The following is a 17507-nucleotide window of genomic DNA, read 5'->3' as shown; positions in this document are numbered from 1 at the left end:
TGCAGTGCTGCACCCCCCACACACTGCCATATAAGGTCAGCAGGAATCCTCTGCAGCTGCCCTGTTGTTTTGTATCTGGGTGAAAAATAACTCTGTGGGCGCTCCGGGCTTCCGCGCCTGCTCTCTGTGCTCTCTCTGTGGCTCCAGACAAAGACCGACGGATCACCGACTCCGACTGTTTTAAACGCAGCAGAACAGATAGTACAAACAAACAAGATGCCACTCTGTGCTTTTTTTCCGGTGAAGGAGATAATTATATAGAAAGGGGGAGTTTTTATTCGCGTGCGTAAAATGGGTCTCCAAGGCACACCTCTAGGCTCAATGGTGCCTTTTACGCATTCTTTTTTCTCGCCGTGTGAGTGTGTATAAGTGCGTGTTGAGGACAGACAATCCGTAAGCTGTGTCAGAGGCCTTGTTTTTCTCGTTATCCACTCTCAGCTCCGTCTGCCAAGTGCGCGCATTCAGATTATACGAGGCTGTAGATACCCATCCCCTCTCTCTCTCTCTCAAGCTTCGCCACGGCCCCTTTGTGCAATGGGGACAAAATTATAAATAAGGCTTTATGTGTGTTACAAAAGTGTAACATTAGTTTGTAATGTGGCGCTGAAATCCACCAACGTGGTTATTTATAGGCCTTTGTCTAAAAAAAAAGCCCTCCCCTATGGGTTGCGCCTCTCAGCTTTGACGCTGACAGACTGGAATCTTCTACACAGGGGATTGGCCTCTTCTGTAGGACAGCTGTCTCTCTCCCTCTCTCTCTGCACGGGGGAAAATATTTTGACAATCTTTGTTCATTAATTGATGAAAAAAAGGGGGCTTGAATGCGTATGGATTTATTTTGTACACCTACAGGACAATTTAATATCCTTTCTAGGCTACTTTATTCAAATGTTAGGCTTCAAGTTTCACTCTGTAAGTCTTAAAAGCACCTTTTTTTAATTATTTATTATACATTTTTAGCAGCTTGTGCCTCACCATACAGTAGCTCACTGTAGATGGATGTAGGACACATGAGAATGGCTATCTCTGAGAAGAATTAACAGCAGCAGAGAGGCACACTGCTATATGAGCTGGCTCTCTTTGTACTTGCAGCCTTTTATTCTGACGGATTGTTCACTGAATCACATCAGGCATCCTTGGAGCTTTGTGTGTTTTCGATTATTTATGGCTTTTTCAAGGATTCTTTTCCAGGCATATTGGTGGTACTGTATTTTATTAGGCACTGCCTTTTTTCTTCTTTTGAGCTCTTGAATATGTGCATGTATTATTTAGTGTGATTCTCCACAGTGTGGTTTGTGATTGAGTCTTGGTAATTTTATCATCTGTATTTGTAATATGTTTAAATAAATATAGTATATACTATTTTGATGCTTCTGTTGTTGTGGAAGCTGCTTGTTTTTTTACTTTTTAAAACGATTATTAGGCCCCTGTTTAAAACAGTGATTTATCTGTGATGGCACAAAGATAACACAAAATGTAAAATGAGTCATTTTGATAGGTGTCATTGGTTGAAAAATATCCCCTTTTTAGGCACTGCAACAAATTCCTGTTTTTTTTTAGACAAAGTCTCTTAAAGGGACAGCTTGCTCAGATTTCTGCACTTCTACCCACCAGCTGGCTGTTTCTAAAAGCAGTGAAATGTAACCTTTATATTAGGCTTTGTAACCTACTTCAGTTTGTGTTGTAAGGAGTGCCTTTAAATGCAAAGGAAATGCCTCAGAACTGAGTATTGGGATTTGAACGCCCATCTCCTGTGACACACTCCAAATGAACAGATTGCTGTGATTAGCACTTATCAACATGTCTAATGTCAGTTTTTTCTTTTTTGACTGCACAGACATGTATGTAAAAATGACCAGGCATATAGGTTATTTAATATCCAGCCGTAACTTCAAGACAACTCTTCATTTCCTCAACATTCCCTCATGAAGGAAAACCTATTTAATTCAATCACTGACCAAATGCTCCTCATGTGAGCAGAGTGTCCTCACACTGCTCCACCCTCTTTATTTTGCTCATCTATCTAGTTTTTTCCCTGTAAGATAAGCCTTTACACTACACCCAGGGATAACAGAGAATAGTTTGTTCTGTGATGTCACTGCTGCGCTCATCCTGACAAACTAATGAAGATGAACAGAAAATGTTAAATGTTGCATTTACTGAATTACAACTGAAAGAGGAATTAAAAAGGAGGTGGACACACATGAGAAAATGAGAGGAGTTGACCTTTCACTTGTTTATTTTACTAATGAAAAAACAGCCCCAAACACATGTACACACACTGAGTCAGACTGACGTTCATGACCAGATAATCTGAAAATCTCTCTGCACTGACAAGCTTCAGCAAGAACCTACTAAGCATTTATGATGAATATTTTATCGCATTCTTTCACACCCATGGTCAGTGGAGGCAGTGCTTGAGACTGAGCACCCACCCAGAAAATGAAATACGCAAGCACATGCAACAAAGGAAGTGAAAAGCTGACTAAGCCGCAGCCTTGTGCTTTCAGACTGATAATGGGACCGGAGAGATGTGTAGGGGGTCAATTAGAAACAGCGTCAGTGTGACAGGAACAGGAAGCGGTGAGCAGAGTGAGCTACCTGGTAAAACATGAGGCTTGCCTGTTCCTCTCTTTTGACACTGCCTGTAAATCATCTCAGCCATTCCAGATACAGATTCAGTAGGATTAGCCATGTTTTTTACTTAAATCAGAAGGGAGGATATTCAGCTCCGTCCTGCTTGGCAGCCGTTTGACTGGTCCTGGAGGAGAAATGACACAAAACGGTACTGTGACCGGTAATGGTACCGTCAAACAGGGAGATGAACTTAAATTTGTGATTGTGGGAGACGGAGGCTGTGGGAAAACATCTCTTCTGATGGTTTATGCCAAAGGTGATTTTCCAGAGGTAAGAAGAATGTCTGTGTCATTAAATACACCTTCTTTTATTCATAATCTGTTTCTAATGATGATGTCTGACCATGACAAGGAAAGATTTAAGTAACCTAACAAAATGAGAGTGTCATAAAATGGAAATATTTCTTTTGTGTGTTAAAAACAGAAATATGCACCATCAGTATTTGAAAAATATGTCACCACTATCTCTCTTGGAGGAAAAGAGATAAAGCTCAACCTGTATGACACAGCAGGTAAGACCAGCGTCCAATCTCACTGCCCATCATTGTTACACACACACATAGGTAATTGATTGATTTCGTAGTTTTATGTTTTAAGAAGCTCAGTCAGTCTCCCACCTCATGAGTTCATCTTTATCTGACTCTAAAAAACACAAGGGGAAGTGGTAAACACTGATGTTCATGTCACAGAATCATCATAATTGTCTTTTAGGAACTGACTGACATATTAGTAACCAACCAGCCAGTTGATAAATATACTTTATCAGACACAGCAGAATCTTCACTCTCCTTAAAAGTTCAAGCAGGTTCCACTGGTATTTCTGAGTAATTAACCTAAGGCATTTCACTTTCAGGAAAAACCCTGACAGTCTGTGTTAGCACTTTATCTTCAGTATATTTGCTGCCGCACATCGGCAGAGGAGGAAGCTGTCGACAGGAAGTGGTTTTATACATCTACCCCTAACATGCATCATATCTTTATGTGCAGTCTGCTGCCAGTGTTTGCTCAGTTCACTCATACACTCACTTTTGTATGGGGGTATGTGCACTTTAACACATATCAGCAAGTACACACCTTGTTCTTTCTTTCAGGACAAGATGACTATGACCGACTTAGGCCTCTTTCATACCAAGAGGCCAATCTGATTTTAGTCTGCTTTGATGTCACCAACCCCACCAGCTTTGAGAATGTCCACATAAAGGTAATCAGTGCACATCAGGTACAACAAACAGTTTAACAGGAACTTCAGGTTTGAGTTAAACAACGCAACAAAACATCGCACTGTGAATCATTAATGAGCGTGTGGTATGCTGTTGTTTGGTTAACTCCCGCAGGTGAGGGAGTATTCATGTGGACATTGATCTGATTGAGTCATCTCTGCCACCATATAACTCAGTGTTTTTTTTTTTTGGTTCCTCAGTGGTTCCCAGAAGTGAAGCATTTCTGTCCGAACACACCTGTCATCCTGATTGGCTGCAAGACTGACCTCAGGAAGGACAAAGAGTGTGCAAGGAAGCTGAGGGCCAACAATCTGGCCCCTATCACTTATATCCAGGTGAGAAAAGAAGAAGTAGGATGTAAACTGTGACATGAAAGAGGAAGCATAGGCTACTTGTTGCAATCTAAAAACATTTTTTGTTAATCATTGGAGTCCTCTTTAATGTGATGCTTTTGGATGCAGGGAGAGGAGACACGCCAGCAGATGAATGCAGAGCTGTACCTCGAGTGTTCTGCAAAATATCAAGAAAACGTGGAAGACATCTTCAGAGAGGCAACAAAAAAGGCTTTGGCCTTCATTCGAAAACAAAAGAACCACAAAAGGAAGAAGAAATGTGTTATTTTGTGAGGATGAAAGGACCAGAGATACCGTATGCTCTTGGATTCTGACACAGCTGTACGACTGCGGCTTTAAAAAATACTCAACGGTCCCTGGAAGTCTGGGGCCCCATTACTGTTACAAGAAAATGATGCAACAGGAAAGACTGTTTTGTAAGTTGCAATGTGAAGATGCAACTTGGCACACACCCTGTCAGAGTTTTATTTTTTAAAGCCATTTTATAAAAAAAAAGAAAATCAAACAAAACATTGCACTGTTTTACTTAAATATTTATTATTTGTTTGCAATTTGAACAGTTTTTGTATCGTAATTTGTCTGCCATGTCAGATCTGGATAAAATATGCTTGTCAAAGGACAAAGGTATAATTGTAGTTTTAGAAAAAAAACAAAAAAACAAAAAAAAAACAAGTTTTCACCCAAGTGGGCTTTGTTAAGTTCCAGTAGATCGTAACAGCAGGACTGGAAGATGTTACAACAGGGCTCTTATCTTTACCAACAGCGCCCACTAGAGGTAGAACAATGGAACATTGATGAAATAATATGTATTACATTAAAATTGCCACATTCAAATAAATACAATTACATGTTGATCGTATAGATTTAGGTGTTTAATTAACAGTGTACACAGACTGAGAAACTGTCTCTTTATTACTGGTCACATTCAGGCTCCTGTTACAGACCCAGAAATGAACAGCTATGTCATGAAAATGAGGAAATCAGGTTGTTGGCAGCTTTTGTATCAAATATAATGTTTTGGTCTATAACTCAACATGCTTAAACACCCCCCCTTAATAAAAGTGATGCACAACATACTGCGCTCCTCTGTGGCTGCGTGGCAGGACGTGAGTGTAACCCTAATGCTACTGTTTTCGAAGTAAAGGAGCAGGGTAAGGCATTAGAGACCTGCAATATGTTTAAGCAGGAAAAAACACAAATCTACCATGACCCAGAGTGAAAGCTGTGACCATAAATAAAATACTACAAATATCAAAATGATGAAAATGTCAATAGGTATTAGAAAAATAATGCAGAAAATTGTAAGCATCATTCTGTACCATGGTCTAACTGTAACAGCGCTAAAAGTAGCATTTGATCTTAACACATTTCTGTAAATTTAAAAACGACTACAAGCTCAGTGATGAAAGGATATTGTGACAATTACTTTGAAGCTTTTCCTCTATACCATCAGTGAAACCGATGTGTTCAGTACAGTGTTTTAGAATTACAGTAAGTCAATGAGGACATAAAAATGAAGCTTCTAGGAAGGAGTTCATGTAAAAAGCTCCATCAGTGCAAACAGCTGTGTTTGTTCATGGAGACAGAACAAGCTTTTGTTTATGTCTTCTTGTAACTTAACCGAGTTTCATCATTAAGAGCAAACAAACAGTTATGGCTTTTGTAAGTTTTGCCTAAAGGGAGAAAAAGCGTTTCGTTCGCCTTCCTTTACAGGAAACCGTAAAAACACCAGAGGGAGGTGATCTTATCTGAAATGGAAAGTAATTCTGAGCAGTCAAGTAACAATTTTAATTTTTAAAAGTTGAGGACCTACACTTAAAAGGCAAAAATTCTAGTAAAAAATACTGGCAAGCAGTTAAATCCTGCAAAAAGAGAACTACACATGAAGAGTGCAGCGTGAATTCTATTGGAGCCAGAGACAGTTTGACCATTACTACTTCACAGAAGTATGAAGTATGTATGTGACAGACGTTAGGTTGTCAAAGGCAAAACTATTTTCTCTTCATTGATGCTACCTGCCCTCTTGTAGTTGCATACGATTTGAACAAAAGGCTGACAGATTCATGCACTGACACAAACACCCAAATAAAACACATTCTTTCCACTCATGATGTATATACAGGACAAAAATCATCTAGCAGCCGCTTTGCGTAGTGTCTGAACAGCAACATCACCAACACAGAGTCATTAAAAAGTAAAAGCATGTTTCCCAAACATTTTGGCTGGATGTTACTGCTGCTATCAAAGCCTGAGAGAAACAGTGGTTTCAGCGTCATCTTCTCTCAGCCTGACAGAGGTCAGTCTGTCAAGCAGATTGTGCGTGTTGCTTCATGATTACTGGCCGTTTGAAAGATCCGAGCTGTCTCTCTTAGGGTTATTTTCAGTCACTTTTTTGTACCTTTTCCTGATTTTTCTGGATTTTTTGGTGGACAACTTTTAATGTTGTGAGAAAATTTCCCAGAAATAGAACAAGGAATGTCAGAGCCAGCATAAACACCTGGAAGAAAGATCAAAGAATGCATGTTGGTTTTTCAGTACATGTCATGACGTGTAGTTTGAAACACAGTCTAAAAAAATTTACCAATATTGCTGGTCTTTTTAGCACCACACCTCTTAAAAAGAATGAAAAGGTGCAGTACAAGGAGCACACCTTGCACAAACTGTGTAAAATGGGCCACTATGCTCTTAGTATTAGTCTAAAATACTGCTGTGTTCTCGCAAAGATTGCTTCTGAGTGGCAGGACTTGGAAGACTAGAAGAACTTCTGTATAGCACTTTTAAATGCAAAATGTGAGATAGTACTTCCTTCCTCAGTTTTACATTGACATGGACAATGTTTCCAGACTGAAAACCAAAAGGCATACATGGTTTCCTAAAGAAGCCTTTCAAACAATTCCCACTTTAGCCCAACCACTCGCAACCCTGCCTCAACACATCTCTGGACACTTAAGCTATGGATCTGCTATTGTGATCCTTACCTGCCACTCCTTACAGTCCTCATGTCCCGCCAAACGAAACAGCGTCACTGAGTTGTACAGCTGCCAGAACTGTGCAAGAAGAGGAGGTGTTTATCTTTACTAAACGTTGCCACATACAGTCCAATACATCGATCACATCTTTTATGCCGATAAATTAATAAAAACTGGTGTAACATGTTGTGACACTACTCATCAAACATATAAGATGGTGTGAAATTTTTCTGCAAATATCAAAATACAGCTTTTTAATGTTTAGTGTTAAAGAAGAGCAAATTAAAAATAGAAAGAAAGCATTGCTTACATGGCCAAAAAAGAGAAAAGGCAACAGAAAAGTGAGTCCTCTCCACATCCAGGACTGAAATCCCTCTGCAAAGACAGAGAAGAGCTGTAACAGTGACCTTGAGACAACATGACACAGAATACTACATGAGCAACTGACTGCTGTCTCTGCAAACAATTTGACATTAGAGAAGCAAATTCACTGAGGCCTTTACTCAAGTTACCCCTGACATCTGTGTCCCGGCACACTGATGTCGACAACAATCTCCATCTCTCACCTTTACCCTATTTTCTCCTCAGACATGCTGTTGCAGATGGCTCGAGAGTTCAAATGATTGAGATTGCTACCACCTAAAATAGCTTACAACTCACCCACTGTGAGGTCCAGCTGATTTCTCTCTCCCAAAGCTCGCAGTCTGTATAAGCAGCCGCTCTGGTAGTAATACTGCAGGAACTGAACAAAACCTGGAGGACAGAGTTATCACAAAATTACTATAGCGTAGTCAACAGATCAATGCCAGTTCTGTAGAGAAAATGCTTGTCAATACACAACAAAAGTCAGCTGCAGTCACATGAAGCTTTGCAAACTGGGATGGGGTAATAATGTCCACAAAAGTAAAAAAAAAAAAAGGCAACATTATTTTAGTTTAAACCACATTTCTCATGTAGGGATTTTTTTTTTTTTAAATCTGTCCATTTGACTTATCACCCAAAACCCAAACACAAGCACTGACTACACAGCTGACACATCACAGGCCAACATGTGACATACTACGAAACCACCAATATGTGACATGACTTCCCTTCTTTGTTCAAATGAGAAAAAGGTTTCACAAAGTATTATTATTATTATTATTATTATTATTATTATTATTATTATTATTATTATTATTATTATTATTATTATTATTATTATTAATACAAGCCCTGGTCACCATGTAAAGAGGCATTTATAGATACTTACTACTTGCCTATAGAAGATAATCAAGAACATTTAAAATAGAAGGCTAATTAAAGTAGAGCTCCAGGACCAGGACGACACTCCCCATGGTCCCTTTAACAAAAGTGTCTGCATGGTCTGTGTGTCTCTTAATTGTCTCTTCTACTGCAGGCCATAAACTTAGCAGCTAGCTATAGTCATTGACTAAACAGTTTAGGTCTGAATATAAAAAAAAGGATCGCACCACCCCCCTGTTTACTCGCACTTAACCTTTAAATGCTCACCCTACACAGTTACGACTAAAAATGGTGTCTTTTCAAATACTGACTTCAGGGACAATTCAATAGGACATTTCACAGTTGTGTAACAAACTTGGCATTGCAGATGATCGTGTCCTTGACCTGCTCTGGCACTGATGTGCAATGATACCGTGGTGTCACACAGAACTTTTTTCCTTTTTATTACAGAGATATTTCATTGTGAAGTGGCTTAAAATGTGGTAGTAATTGTTGGAAGAAAAATGTTCATCAAAGTTACTGCTGCTTTCTGAGGAGAAACCACCTGCTGGTGGTGCCAATGCACCAGCATATGCTAAAGTAAAAGCCGCGCAGTGCTGGAAAAACATGCATAACCTACAAATCCTAATGCAAACAATACCAACATCAGCTCTTACTCTGATAGATTGAGAAGGCAAGGAACTGGCTCCTGAACATCTGATACATTGGTCCCTCTGGCCTGTCAAAGTTAAACACAGTGATCAAGTAGATATGTCAAAGTCAATGTGACACTGTCAGATAAACGGGAGTACTTACCAGGTGAGCATAACACCCGACAAAAAGGTAGATACATAATGGTGAGACACCCACCAACCCTTAATCCTGAAACGCAGAAGAAGCACAAGTGAATTAAAAAAAAAAATACTAGTGTTTTTATAGTAAAAGAACAACATACCTGGAGCCATTGCTCATGAGAATGCTTTCCCTTATGGTCAATGTGCAATAGTACCACACAAGCAAAAAGTTGAAGATTTCATCAGTCACTCTAAACAAGGTGAAACAAAACAGTGAGCCACTCTTTAATAAAACTCCACCATCAATAACAGTATTGCTTCAGGGTGAATATCATCTCACCGATAGTTGAAAAAAAAGAGGCAGGTTATTGCTCCAAACATCAGGATTATCGTCATGTAAAGCTTGAACTTCTCATACTCGTCTTTATATGCAAATCTGTGGGGAAAAGAAATGATGAGACACTGACAATAAAAAGACTTTAAAGCTGCCTCTGTAGGTTGAATTTTTACATACTTTGCCTGGTTACTGAGAAGCGTTACGTTTACGTTGCCCAGGACCAAATTCAAGTACAGACTGCATAAAAAAAAACAAACCGTAAGTAAATACACAAAATGCAAATGTTATTTCTTTTCTCTTCAAGGACATAAAAAGTACTGACCCATTCTTCTTTGGCAAATATGCTTCCATATCAAAGAAAACATTTTCTTTTTCTTTGATTTGTGTTTTGATGTCTGTTATTAGTTTCAGTTCTTTCTCGTCACACCTTTCTGCACACCTAGAGATCAAAAGCAAGAGGAGCGATACATCAGCTCACTGAGATATAATGCAATACATTCCTCCGTTTATGGTATTAGTCTCAGAGTGACAGAGATTAATCCAGTCACTGCAGATAAATAAGAACAGACATTACTGTGTTTAACTTTGCACCAAAAACAAAGTCAGTGAAATCAAACCTGGAGAAAGACCAGTCCAGCTTATGAATTCATATTCTGCTCTTTGCAGCTGTACTTACCTCTTTAAGCTGTGCCTGAGGTCTTTTAAGCATTTTCTCTGTTTACTGATGGCGCTGCTGCATGTTGCCTGAAGATTGGTAAGCTCCTCCAGTTTCTGTCTGTATATTTTGTGAGTTTCCTGCAAATAATAAATAAAACATCATTGTACCTTCTTAGATATAACCACAAATGTGATGAAATAATAAGGCACCTTCTCCTCAAACTACTTCTGTGAGTCAGTGTCTCAGCAGAATCTTTGCTGGAACAAATCTCAATGGACAACAGTGAAAATCTTGCACAGACCGAAGCTCTTTTCAGCTGTAATGCAATGCTCCAAGCTGTGAAATCTGACCGCTGTCCAAACACCAATAGCCCATTAGACGCCGTTAGGTAGTGAAATAAATATTAAAGTTAACGTGCATTAACAGGTCCAGCTTTCAGCAGCACTTTTTCCATCGTCACTGGGTGATAAGACTGGAGACTGCAGAGGGGATGGTGCACAGTCAGCATAGATAATCTGAGGAAACAGATCCATTACCGCTCCCTCCCCCAAAATCATTTGAGAACCCATGACATTCCTTGACATTACCTCCCATTTCAAGTCTCAACAAAGATCTGGTTGGGATCCTGACCACCGTCAGAGGTCTAAGATCAGTAAACTGTGTTTTGTCAGTCATCATGCCTGTAAGAAGGTGGGCTGTTTAAATAACACCATTTTGGAACTATTACCCCTGAAGTATAAACAAATTACACTGGCTCCTCCATTAAATGTTAAAACTCTTAAATGGAGGCAAAGAGGTCAGTACCTGGTGGACTGTTGATCTCACCAGTCAAAGTTTCTAAAAAGTAGTGAGACATCCTGTTTGTTCTGTGGTCTGTCAGGTTTATCTGAACCTTAAAGAGACTTGTTCACACTGGTTAGATTAGAATGCATCCCTTTAACGGGTCATGTGCACTTCTACATTACTGATGAGAGGAAACTGTCATGTGGTACACTATGCATACAGTGCATCACACGTGTATTTTCAAGAAAATCTGACACCTTCAAGATTATCATCTTTCCCCGTGGAGAAGTACCAGATGATAGATTATTAACAAATCACGCTTCTGTGTTTCCACATACAAGAGCAACGTTAGTTATTAAAAAACACAGACCTTAAGGCGCCTGTATGTACCTCAAAGTGACTGATACTCTTGTCATGGGTTTAAGTTAGCCAACTATAGCTAACATGAGCTAGCATGGTAACTTAATCAGAGGTGATGGTGTCTTTAAATACTATTTAATAGTTTGCACAGTCAAAACACACAAAGCCATCTCTACATCATCTGTTTAACCTCCTAAACTGCATACGATTAATGAATCGCATCATTTTCCTCTTAGTGGATAGCGAAGTTGCCGCTCATTAGCACCAACAAGACAGGCAACCTGCTGCTAACATTAGCGGCTGCAACACAGGGGTTTTTGGGCAAAGTTAAACATTATCAACACCCACTGAAAAACATTTAATCCTTCGTATTTTGATGTCAACAGTTTACTGGCCCAATCCTGCGTTTACGGCTCAGCAGAGAATGAATGGCGAATAGGAAAGAGCCAGACAAACTACCGTAGCCTCTCAAATTATCTGCTGTCACTGCCATCCACGACACGTTATTGCCAAAAATCACGATAATGCACACCTTTGTAGTGTTTTAACTCGCCTGTAATTGTTGATATTCCTCGTCAATCTCATCCCACTCCGTCTGAAACTTGGGTTTGGACATTGTTGTACAGTAACTGCTGATGTAGCGAAGAGGACGCTTCCCTACCACAAGGTTTCACCCTGAGTCTCTCTCTCCTCACTGCTCCGTCCACTCAGACGCTATTTCAACTGAGCTGCACGGAGCATGCGCACAGCGAGGGCCACTGGACGTTGTAGTTAAATATAAAGAAAACAAAACGCAAATAAATACAAATGTCAGTTATTATGATGGATGATTTATAAGCACATGTAAGAGAAATGTTTAGAGAAACAGAAAAAACGTTATGATGACAGAATAGTATATTGACCAAAGGTCATTTTACACACAGAAACAATGTTTGTATACGTACATCAAACAGACCCATGTATAAAACTAGCTGACTGCAAGCGACACGTTCCTACTTAAATGTTAATCAGCCTCCGTTTTGGATGGAGTTAGCTAGCAGCTAATAGCTATATATAGTATATATATAGTTCACTTTTCAAGTGACGCTAACAGTGTACCGGCATCATGACTGAGGAGCATTAAGCACGCAGCGCTTCATCCTCATCCCCAGACTCTGACCCCCATCAGTCCGGCTGCTCTGTCCTCTCTGTCCCCAGCAGCATGCAGCTTTCTGTCCAGTTTGCTAAACCAAAAACTTTAGCTTTGCTCAAAGATGTTGTATTGATGGTAAGAGCTCTCACTCCAATGACTGTTCACCATCATCGTATATGACCACACGATGAGTAAGTAGAGTCAGACATCTGCCGTAAATAAGATCTTTGTTGTAAGAAGACGGTGGTTGTTTTACGTGACTTGTTTCATCCAGCAGAATCCACTGACTTCAACAATGTAACTGTATTCTGATTACCATCTCTTTAAAGTGTAACTGTAACGGAATACAGTTTAGCTCATATTTTGTATTCTAAATACGTAACGTCGGTCCGTTACTCCCCAACACTGTTGCTAGGATACAACAAACACTGTAAACTAGTGTATTCTGCACACTAGCAGTCCTCTGTAGTTTTGAGTTTAAAAAGGTCGTCCGCTTTGAAAGTCAGGTAAGATACTAGCATTTTGTTTTGAATGAGTAGTTGACATGCTGTTTTATCTGGAGAGCTATTAAGTTACTAGCAAGGGTAACTGAGTTTGGAAACATAATTAGCCTACCTAGCTCAAATAGCTTTGTAGCTGGCTAGCTTAACACAGTTTAAATAAGATAATAAGATACAGGATGTAACGACATCAAAGTGTCTTTATGTGTGCATTCCTCCTGTTAGCTAAAAGTGTCTTTTAATTGGATTGGGCCTTGTAGCCCCTCTCCTGTTTAGTCAGTGTCATGTGGGCTAAAAAGTGAACCTAGACAAATTCATGAGTCTAACATATTTGTTTTTATTTTATACCATCAAGCTGCTCACTCAGCCATGCCGCTTGTCAAAGCACAGCATAAACGGGCAACATTGTTGGATATCAAGTCTCAGAAATGTGGACTGCGGCACACAGTTTTCTCAGTCTGTGGGGATGAATACACTGGGGAGTGGCAGAACAACAAGAAGCATGGTGAGAGAGTGTGTTGTGATGCGGTTAGAAATACTGGTCATTCTATTTTGTCGATGAAACATTTGTTGATTGTGGGTTTTTTTTAAGGAAGAGGAATTCAGCTCTGGAAAAAGTCTGGGGCGGTTTATGATGGAGATTGGAAGTTTGGAAAACGTGATGGACATGGTACCTTCAGTGTGCTGCTCCCACAATCAAAGACATATGCAAAAAAGTACTGCGGTGAATGGAAGAATGGAAAGAAACATGTATGCAATTCACACAATGTTTTACATGTGCATGCCACACAGGTATGTTTACTTTGTGATGCATTTTTTCATCTTTTTAGGGACATGGGGTATTCTTTTACAATCACTCAGCCATGTATGATGGGGAGTGGGTTGAGGACCAGCGGAGCGGCTGGGGAAGAATGCACTTTGAAAATGGAGACTTCTATGTGGGAGAGTGGATGAACGACAAGCGTCATGGACGTGGAATCATTCGATTTTGTGAGAGAAATTTACACAACCTTGAATCAAAGAGTTAATTATAGTTTGTATTTCCTCATATAGTAGGCTATATGATTATATGACTTATTAACCTGTGTTTAAGCAAATGGAAACTGGTATGAAGGCACCTGGCAAGATGGCAAGAAGAATGGTGATGGAAAATTCTACTATTCTGACAAAGGCCAGCTTTATGTTGGCGTTTGGAAGGATGGCGTAGCTAAATGTGGTACTCTGTCTGACTGTGGGAGAGATAAAGCAACAACACCACCAACGTATCCAATTCCAAAGGTACAACATTTGTGAATATTGTGACTCCAGCCATGAATCTGGTTAAATAAGCATGGCCCATTCTTTGTCACAACAGTATTGTGAAAATTAAAACACATTCTCATTTTCTTTTTAAAGCTACACTTGATGGATGCGCAGTTGGTTTTAAAGGAAGCTAAATCAGCTTACCTTGATAACCACAGCTTAACAACAGGATCAGCTGCAGGATCCTGAACTACCACACCCTTACAGATAAAGGACAATAAGTGATGTTCAGCATGTTTTCATATTTTTCATTGGATCAAGTTTCTTCGACATCATTCGTAGGTTTCTGAAGAAACATTTTGATTGTCTGCGGGACACTCTGACCATCGCCATGCTGGTATGATCACGGTCTGCCTAAACTCCGACAGGCAAGCGGACAGGTGGAAGAAGGCTTTTTGTGCTCTTAATTTAATTTAAAAAAGTGAATAGTAAATTGACATGTGCAGTTGTCACAAAAAGGGAACTTATCAAAACTGGAAGTCTATGGGGATTGATCTAGATATTTGAACCTGCCTCTACAGGGTAGGGTGAACTGGATATTTTAACAATCTTGCCGCCTGACATTTTCATTGTTCCATTTAAAGGTAGGGTAGGAGATTTTGAAAACTCAGCCAGATTTTGAAAGCAAACACATGCCCTTTTCTCTCGGAGCTCACCCTGAAGCCACGCCCCCCAACCAGTCTGTGACTTCGGCCATCATGCTCGTACCTCTCTGGTGCGCGCAGAGCAGGCAGATAGTGACAACCAGCCAACTAAATGCGCAGGGGCGCCTCGTAGGATTGGCTGATGTTTTTACTGTTTTATAGCTTCTACAGATGATTAATATTCTTCGTTTTAAAGTGAAACTGCCGAACTAATCGGTTGCTATCGGATTGTAAAGAGAAGTTACACTAATTTAACAAAAAGTGCATCAGAATGAAATCTCCTACCCTACCTTTAAGCTAGCAAACAAAACATCAATGCTGCACTTGAGCAAATCCATCAAGGCAACATCCTAAGCTATGTATGTGAAGAAACCCTATTTGTGTGCTAATAAACATATTGATAGTAATGTAAACAAACCATCAAGAGCTTTCTGAGTATGTATACATATAGAATAACCATTATGTATCTGTGTTTCTTTATGCTGCATCCTTACTTTCACACTAATATGCACCAAACCCACAATCACTTTTCCTCCTTCTCCTTTAACACTGGCTGTTTACCCTAATTTGTTGAAAATAAAACACCAGTTAAGTGTGATTAAGCATGACTGTATGGCAAGCTGTCTTTACAAAATGAAGCACAGAGGAACACTAGTGCCCAACATCTACAAGTACTCCACAAAGGTCAAGTATGATCATCATATAGCAAGTGCAATGAATTAGATTAGAAAACAAAATAGCGGGTTATCAATTGCATAGATAACACTAGAGATGTAAAATGTTTTGAAATTGAACATTTGCACCATTTTCTACATTTTAAAATGTGCTAAAAAATTTTTATTTTAACACCAGAACCTAAGGATTTCTGCAAAGACACTAATAACACTGTAGTCTTGCTAACAAAAATAGCAGGCATAACAAAAGTGAATGGTGACCAATTCAAGAGACTCTACAAATAAGAAGAGACGTGTTAGAGTAAATACTCGTGGTTCACATAACGAGATAATATAAAACAACAAACATACAGTGTTCACTGACAACCCGGTAAGTAACTGCAGCAGGCAACAGACAGGATTACTGCTGAGATGTCTGCCATAATGTAAGAGATACATTAAGCAACTATTACAGTTAAGACTTTCTGATTTCAAGCTACATGCATTATGGCAGATTTGTGAGTTCACAGTTGGATCGAATGTGTGCTCTAAAAATACAACTCTTCACAAAACAAATTTTTAAAAAGACACATTTTCATTCCTGTAAAAAAAAAATAGAAGTTTGACTTCTGGCTTGGAGAAATTGTAAGTAGTCCACCTTAAACAGTGTATCCATTATGGGAAATGTGAGCTTGGTGACTGCAGAATGGCAGATTCCCCTCTGTTGTCAAGCTCATTTTGAAGCCTGGTGAGGTTGGACAACTCCTCTAGCTCCTGAAACTGTCTGTCAGTCTTGTGGCTGACCAATGAACGATAGAAATGCACCGCAAAGACTATGAAAACTAAACCGAATGGGACCATGATGGAGGTGGAAGTAATAGCAGCAGCCACACCTGAAGAAACTGTGTTGTTGCTTGATTTGTTGGGTTTAATGGGCAAAAATTTGACCCAGCAGAGTAGAACCACCTCAGCCAGGAAGAGCAAAGTACCGATAACTGTGGAAAAAGCCCATGCCAGTTCAATGTGTCTGTGCATCCGCTCATGTGGAGACTCCTTCACAGAGTTGAGATTGTGGACATTGCTCACAGCCTCTATATTAGGCAAGATGCAGGTGCTGACCATGAGAGCAAACAGGTGGACGGCCACAAGCACAGTGGTGCAGGCACTGAAGGCGATGAGGAGAGCTGGTGGGTAAGGATAGCTGTTGTCCAGCTGCACTTCTACCATAGCCACCTACAGGAAGAAGGGACAGGAAGGAAACAGGAAACACAACTTTACACACAATATCTGATTAATCTCCAGAAGACTGACAGGACGGCTTGTAGAGTATGTTACCATAGCAAATCCGGAGAGCAGCGCTGATGTTCGGCTGGAAGCCTTCAGTTTAGCTCGACTTAGATACAGCTTTCTCCAGGACAGTGCTTGCAGTGAATGCTCGTTCAGACTCATGTTGCGCTTGTAATCAAAACACTCCAGGAGCCGCTCAGTTACCTCGTTACTCTTGACAGACGAGCGCGTCCAACAGTGTACACTTAGAGAGCATGTAGCCTCGCCAGCTGACGGAACTGCGGAAGCTATTTTTTCACTCGGCGTGTCGTACCGCCTGCCTGCACCTTACATTACCCATAAGGCTGCGCGCTCTGAAGGGAACGTCCGCTAGTAAACTGTCAGTAAAGCGGTTAGTACTCATCTAACCAACATGGGCATAACTACATTGTTAAATATGTGGAAATTTTACAACTCACTTTTAGTTAAGTTCGTGACGCACGTTACGTGACGTTGTTTAGTATTAGACATTTATGAAAGTGTTTTTTTTTTTTATTTAGCCAAATTATCGTTCAGTGGACTTAAATATAAAAAAGAAGAATTAAAACGAATCAATTATTATTTTTCTTTATACCAGGGACATGATGTGATTATCGTTCGTAAAAAAATAAATTAT

The 17507-nt window shown here is 39.9% G+C and overlaps 4 protein-coding genes across 4 annotated transcripts; 2 read left to right on the top strand and 2 right to left on the bottom strand.

The window, feature by feature from the left end:
- Nucleotides 1–93: 93 nt before the first annotated feature.
- On the top strand, nucleotides 94–4910 carry rhof (ras homolog family member F). The gene is made up of 5 exons (XM_028417766.1): nucleotides 94–2907; nucleotides 3061–3148; nucleotides 3728–3837; nucleotides 4057–4191; nucleotides 4318–4910. The coding sequence occupies exons 1-5, from the start codon at nucleotides 2773–2775 to the stop codon at nucleotides 4480–4482; spliced, it is 633 nt and encodes a 210-aa protein (XP_028273567.1). The 5' UTR covers nucleotides 94–2772; the 3' UTR covers nucleotides 4483–4910.
- A 245-nt stretch (nucleotides 4911–5155) lies between these two features.
- On the bottom strand, nucleotides 5156–12065 carry tmem120b (transmembrane protein 120B). The gene is made up of 12 exons (XM_028417765.1): nucleotides 11888–12065; nucleotides 10210–10328; nucleotides 9856–9972; nucleotides 9711–9770; nucleotides 9537–9632; nucleotides 9358–9447; nucleotides 9219–9284; nucleotides 9080–9141; nucleotides 7839–7931; nucleotides 7489–7553; nucleotides 7188–7256; nucleotides 5156–6706 (listed from the first exon to the last, which is right to left on the bottom strand). The coding sequence occupies exons 1-12, from the start codon at nucleotides 11948–11950 to the stop codon at nucleotides 6590–6592; spliced, it is 1017 nt and encodes a 338-aa protein (XP_028273566.1). The 5' UTR covers nucleotides 11951–12065; the 3' UTR covers nucleotides 5156–6589.
- Nucleotides 12066–12871: 806 nt separating this feature from the next.
- On the top strand, nucleotides 12872–14482 carry morn3 (MORN repeat containing 3). Its single transcript, XM_028417689.1, has 6 exons — nucleotides 12872–12972; nucleotides 13322–13471; nucleotides 13559–13716; nucleotides 13797–13956; nucleotides 14060–14244; nucleotides 14362–14482. Exons 2-6 carry the CDS (start codon nucleotides 13336–13338, stop codon nucleotides 14455–14457), a joined length of 735 nt encoding a protein of 244 aa, XP_028273490.1. The 5' UTR covers nucleotides 12872–12972; nucleotides 13322–13335; the 3' UTR covers nucleotides 14458–14482.
- Nucleotides 14483–15449: 967 nt separating this feature from the next.
- On the bottom strand, nucleotides 15450–17184 carry orai1b (ORAI calcium release-activated calcium modulator 1b). Its single transcript, XM_028417690.1, has 2 exons — nucleotides 16901–17184; nucleotides 15450–16798 (listed from the first exon to the last, which is right to left on the bottom strand). The coding sequence occupies exons 1-2, from the start codon at nucleotides 17012–17014 to the stop codon at nucleotides 16241–16243; spliced, it is 672 nt and encodes a 223-aa protein (XP_028273491.1). The 5' UTR covers nucleotides 17015–17184; the 3' UTR covers nucleotides 15450–16240.
- Nucleotides 17185–17507: the final 323 nt, after the last annotated feature.

This window comes from Parambassis ranga, chromosome 12 (assembly GCF_900634625.1).
Source record: "Parambassis ranga chromosome 12, fParRan2.1, whole genome shotgun sequence".
NCBI classification, from domain to species: Eukaryota; Metazoa; Chordata; class Actinopteri; family Ambassidae; genus Parambassis; species Parambassis ranga.
The sequence above is the reverse complement of the archived record's forward strand: the minus strand, read 5'-3'. Positions and strand labels throughout refer to the sequence as shown.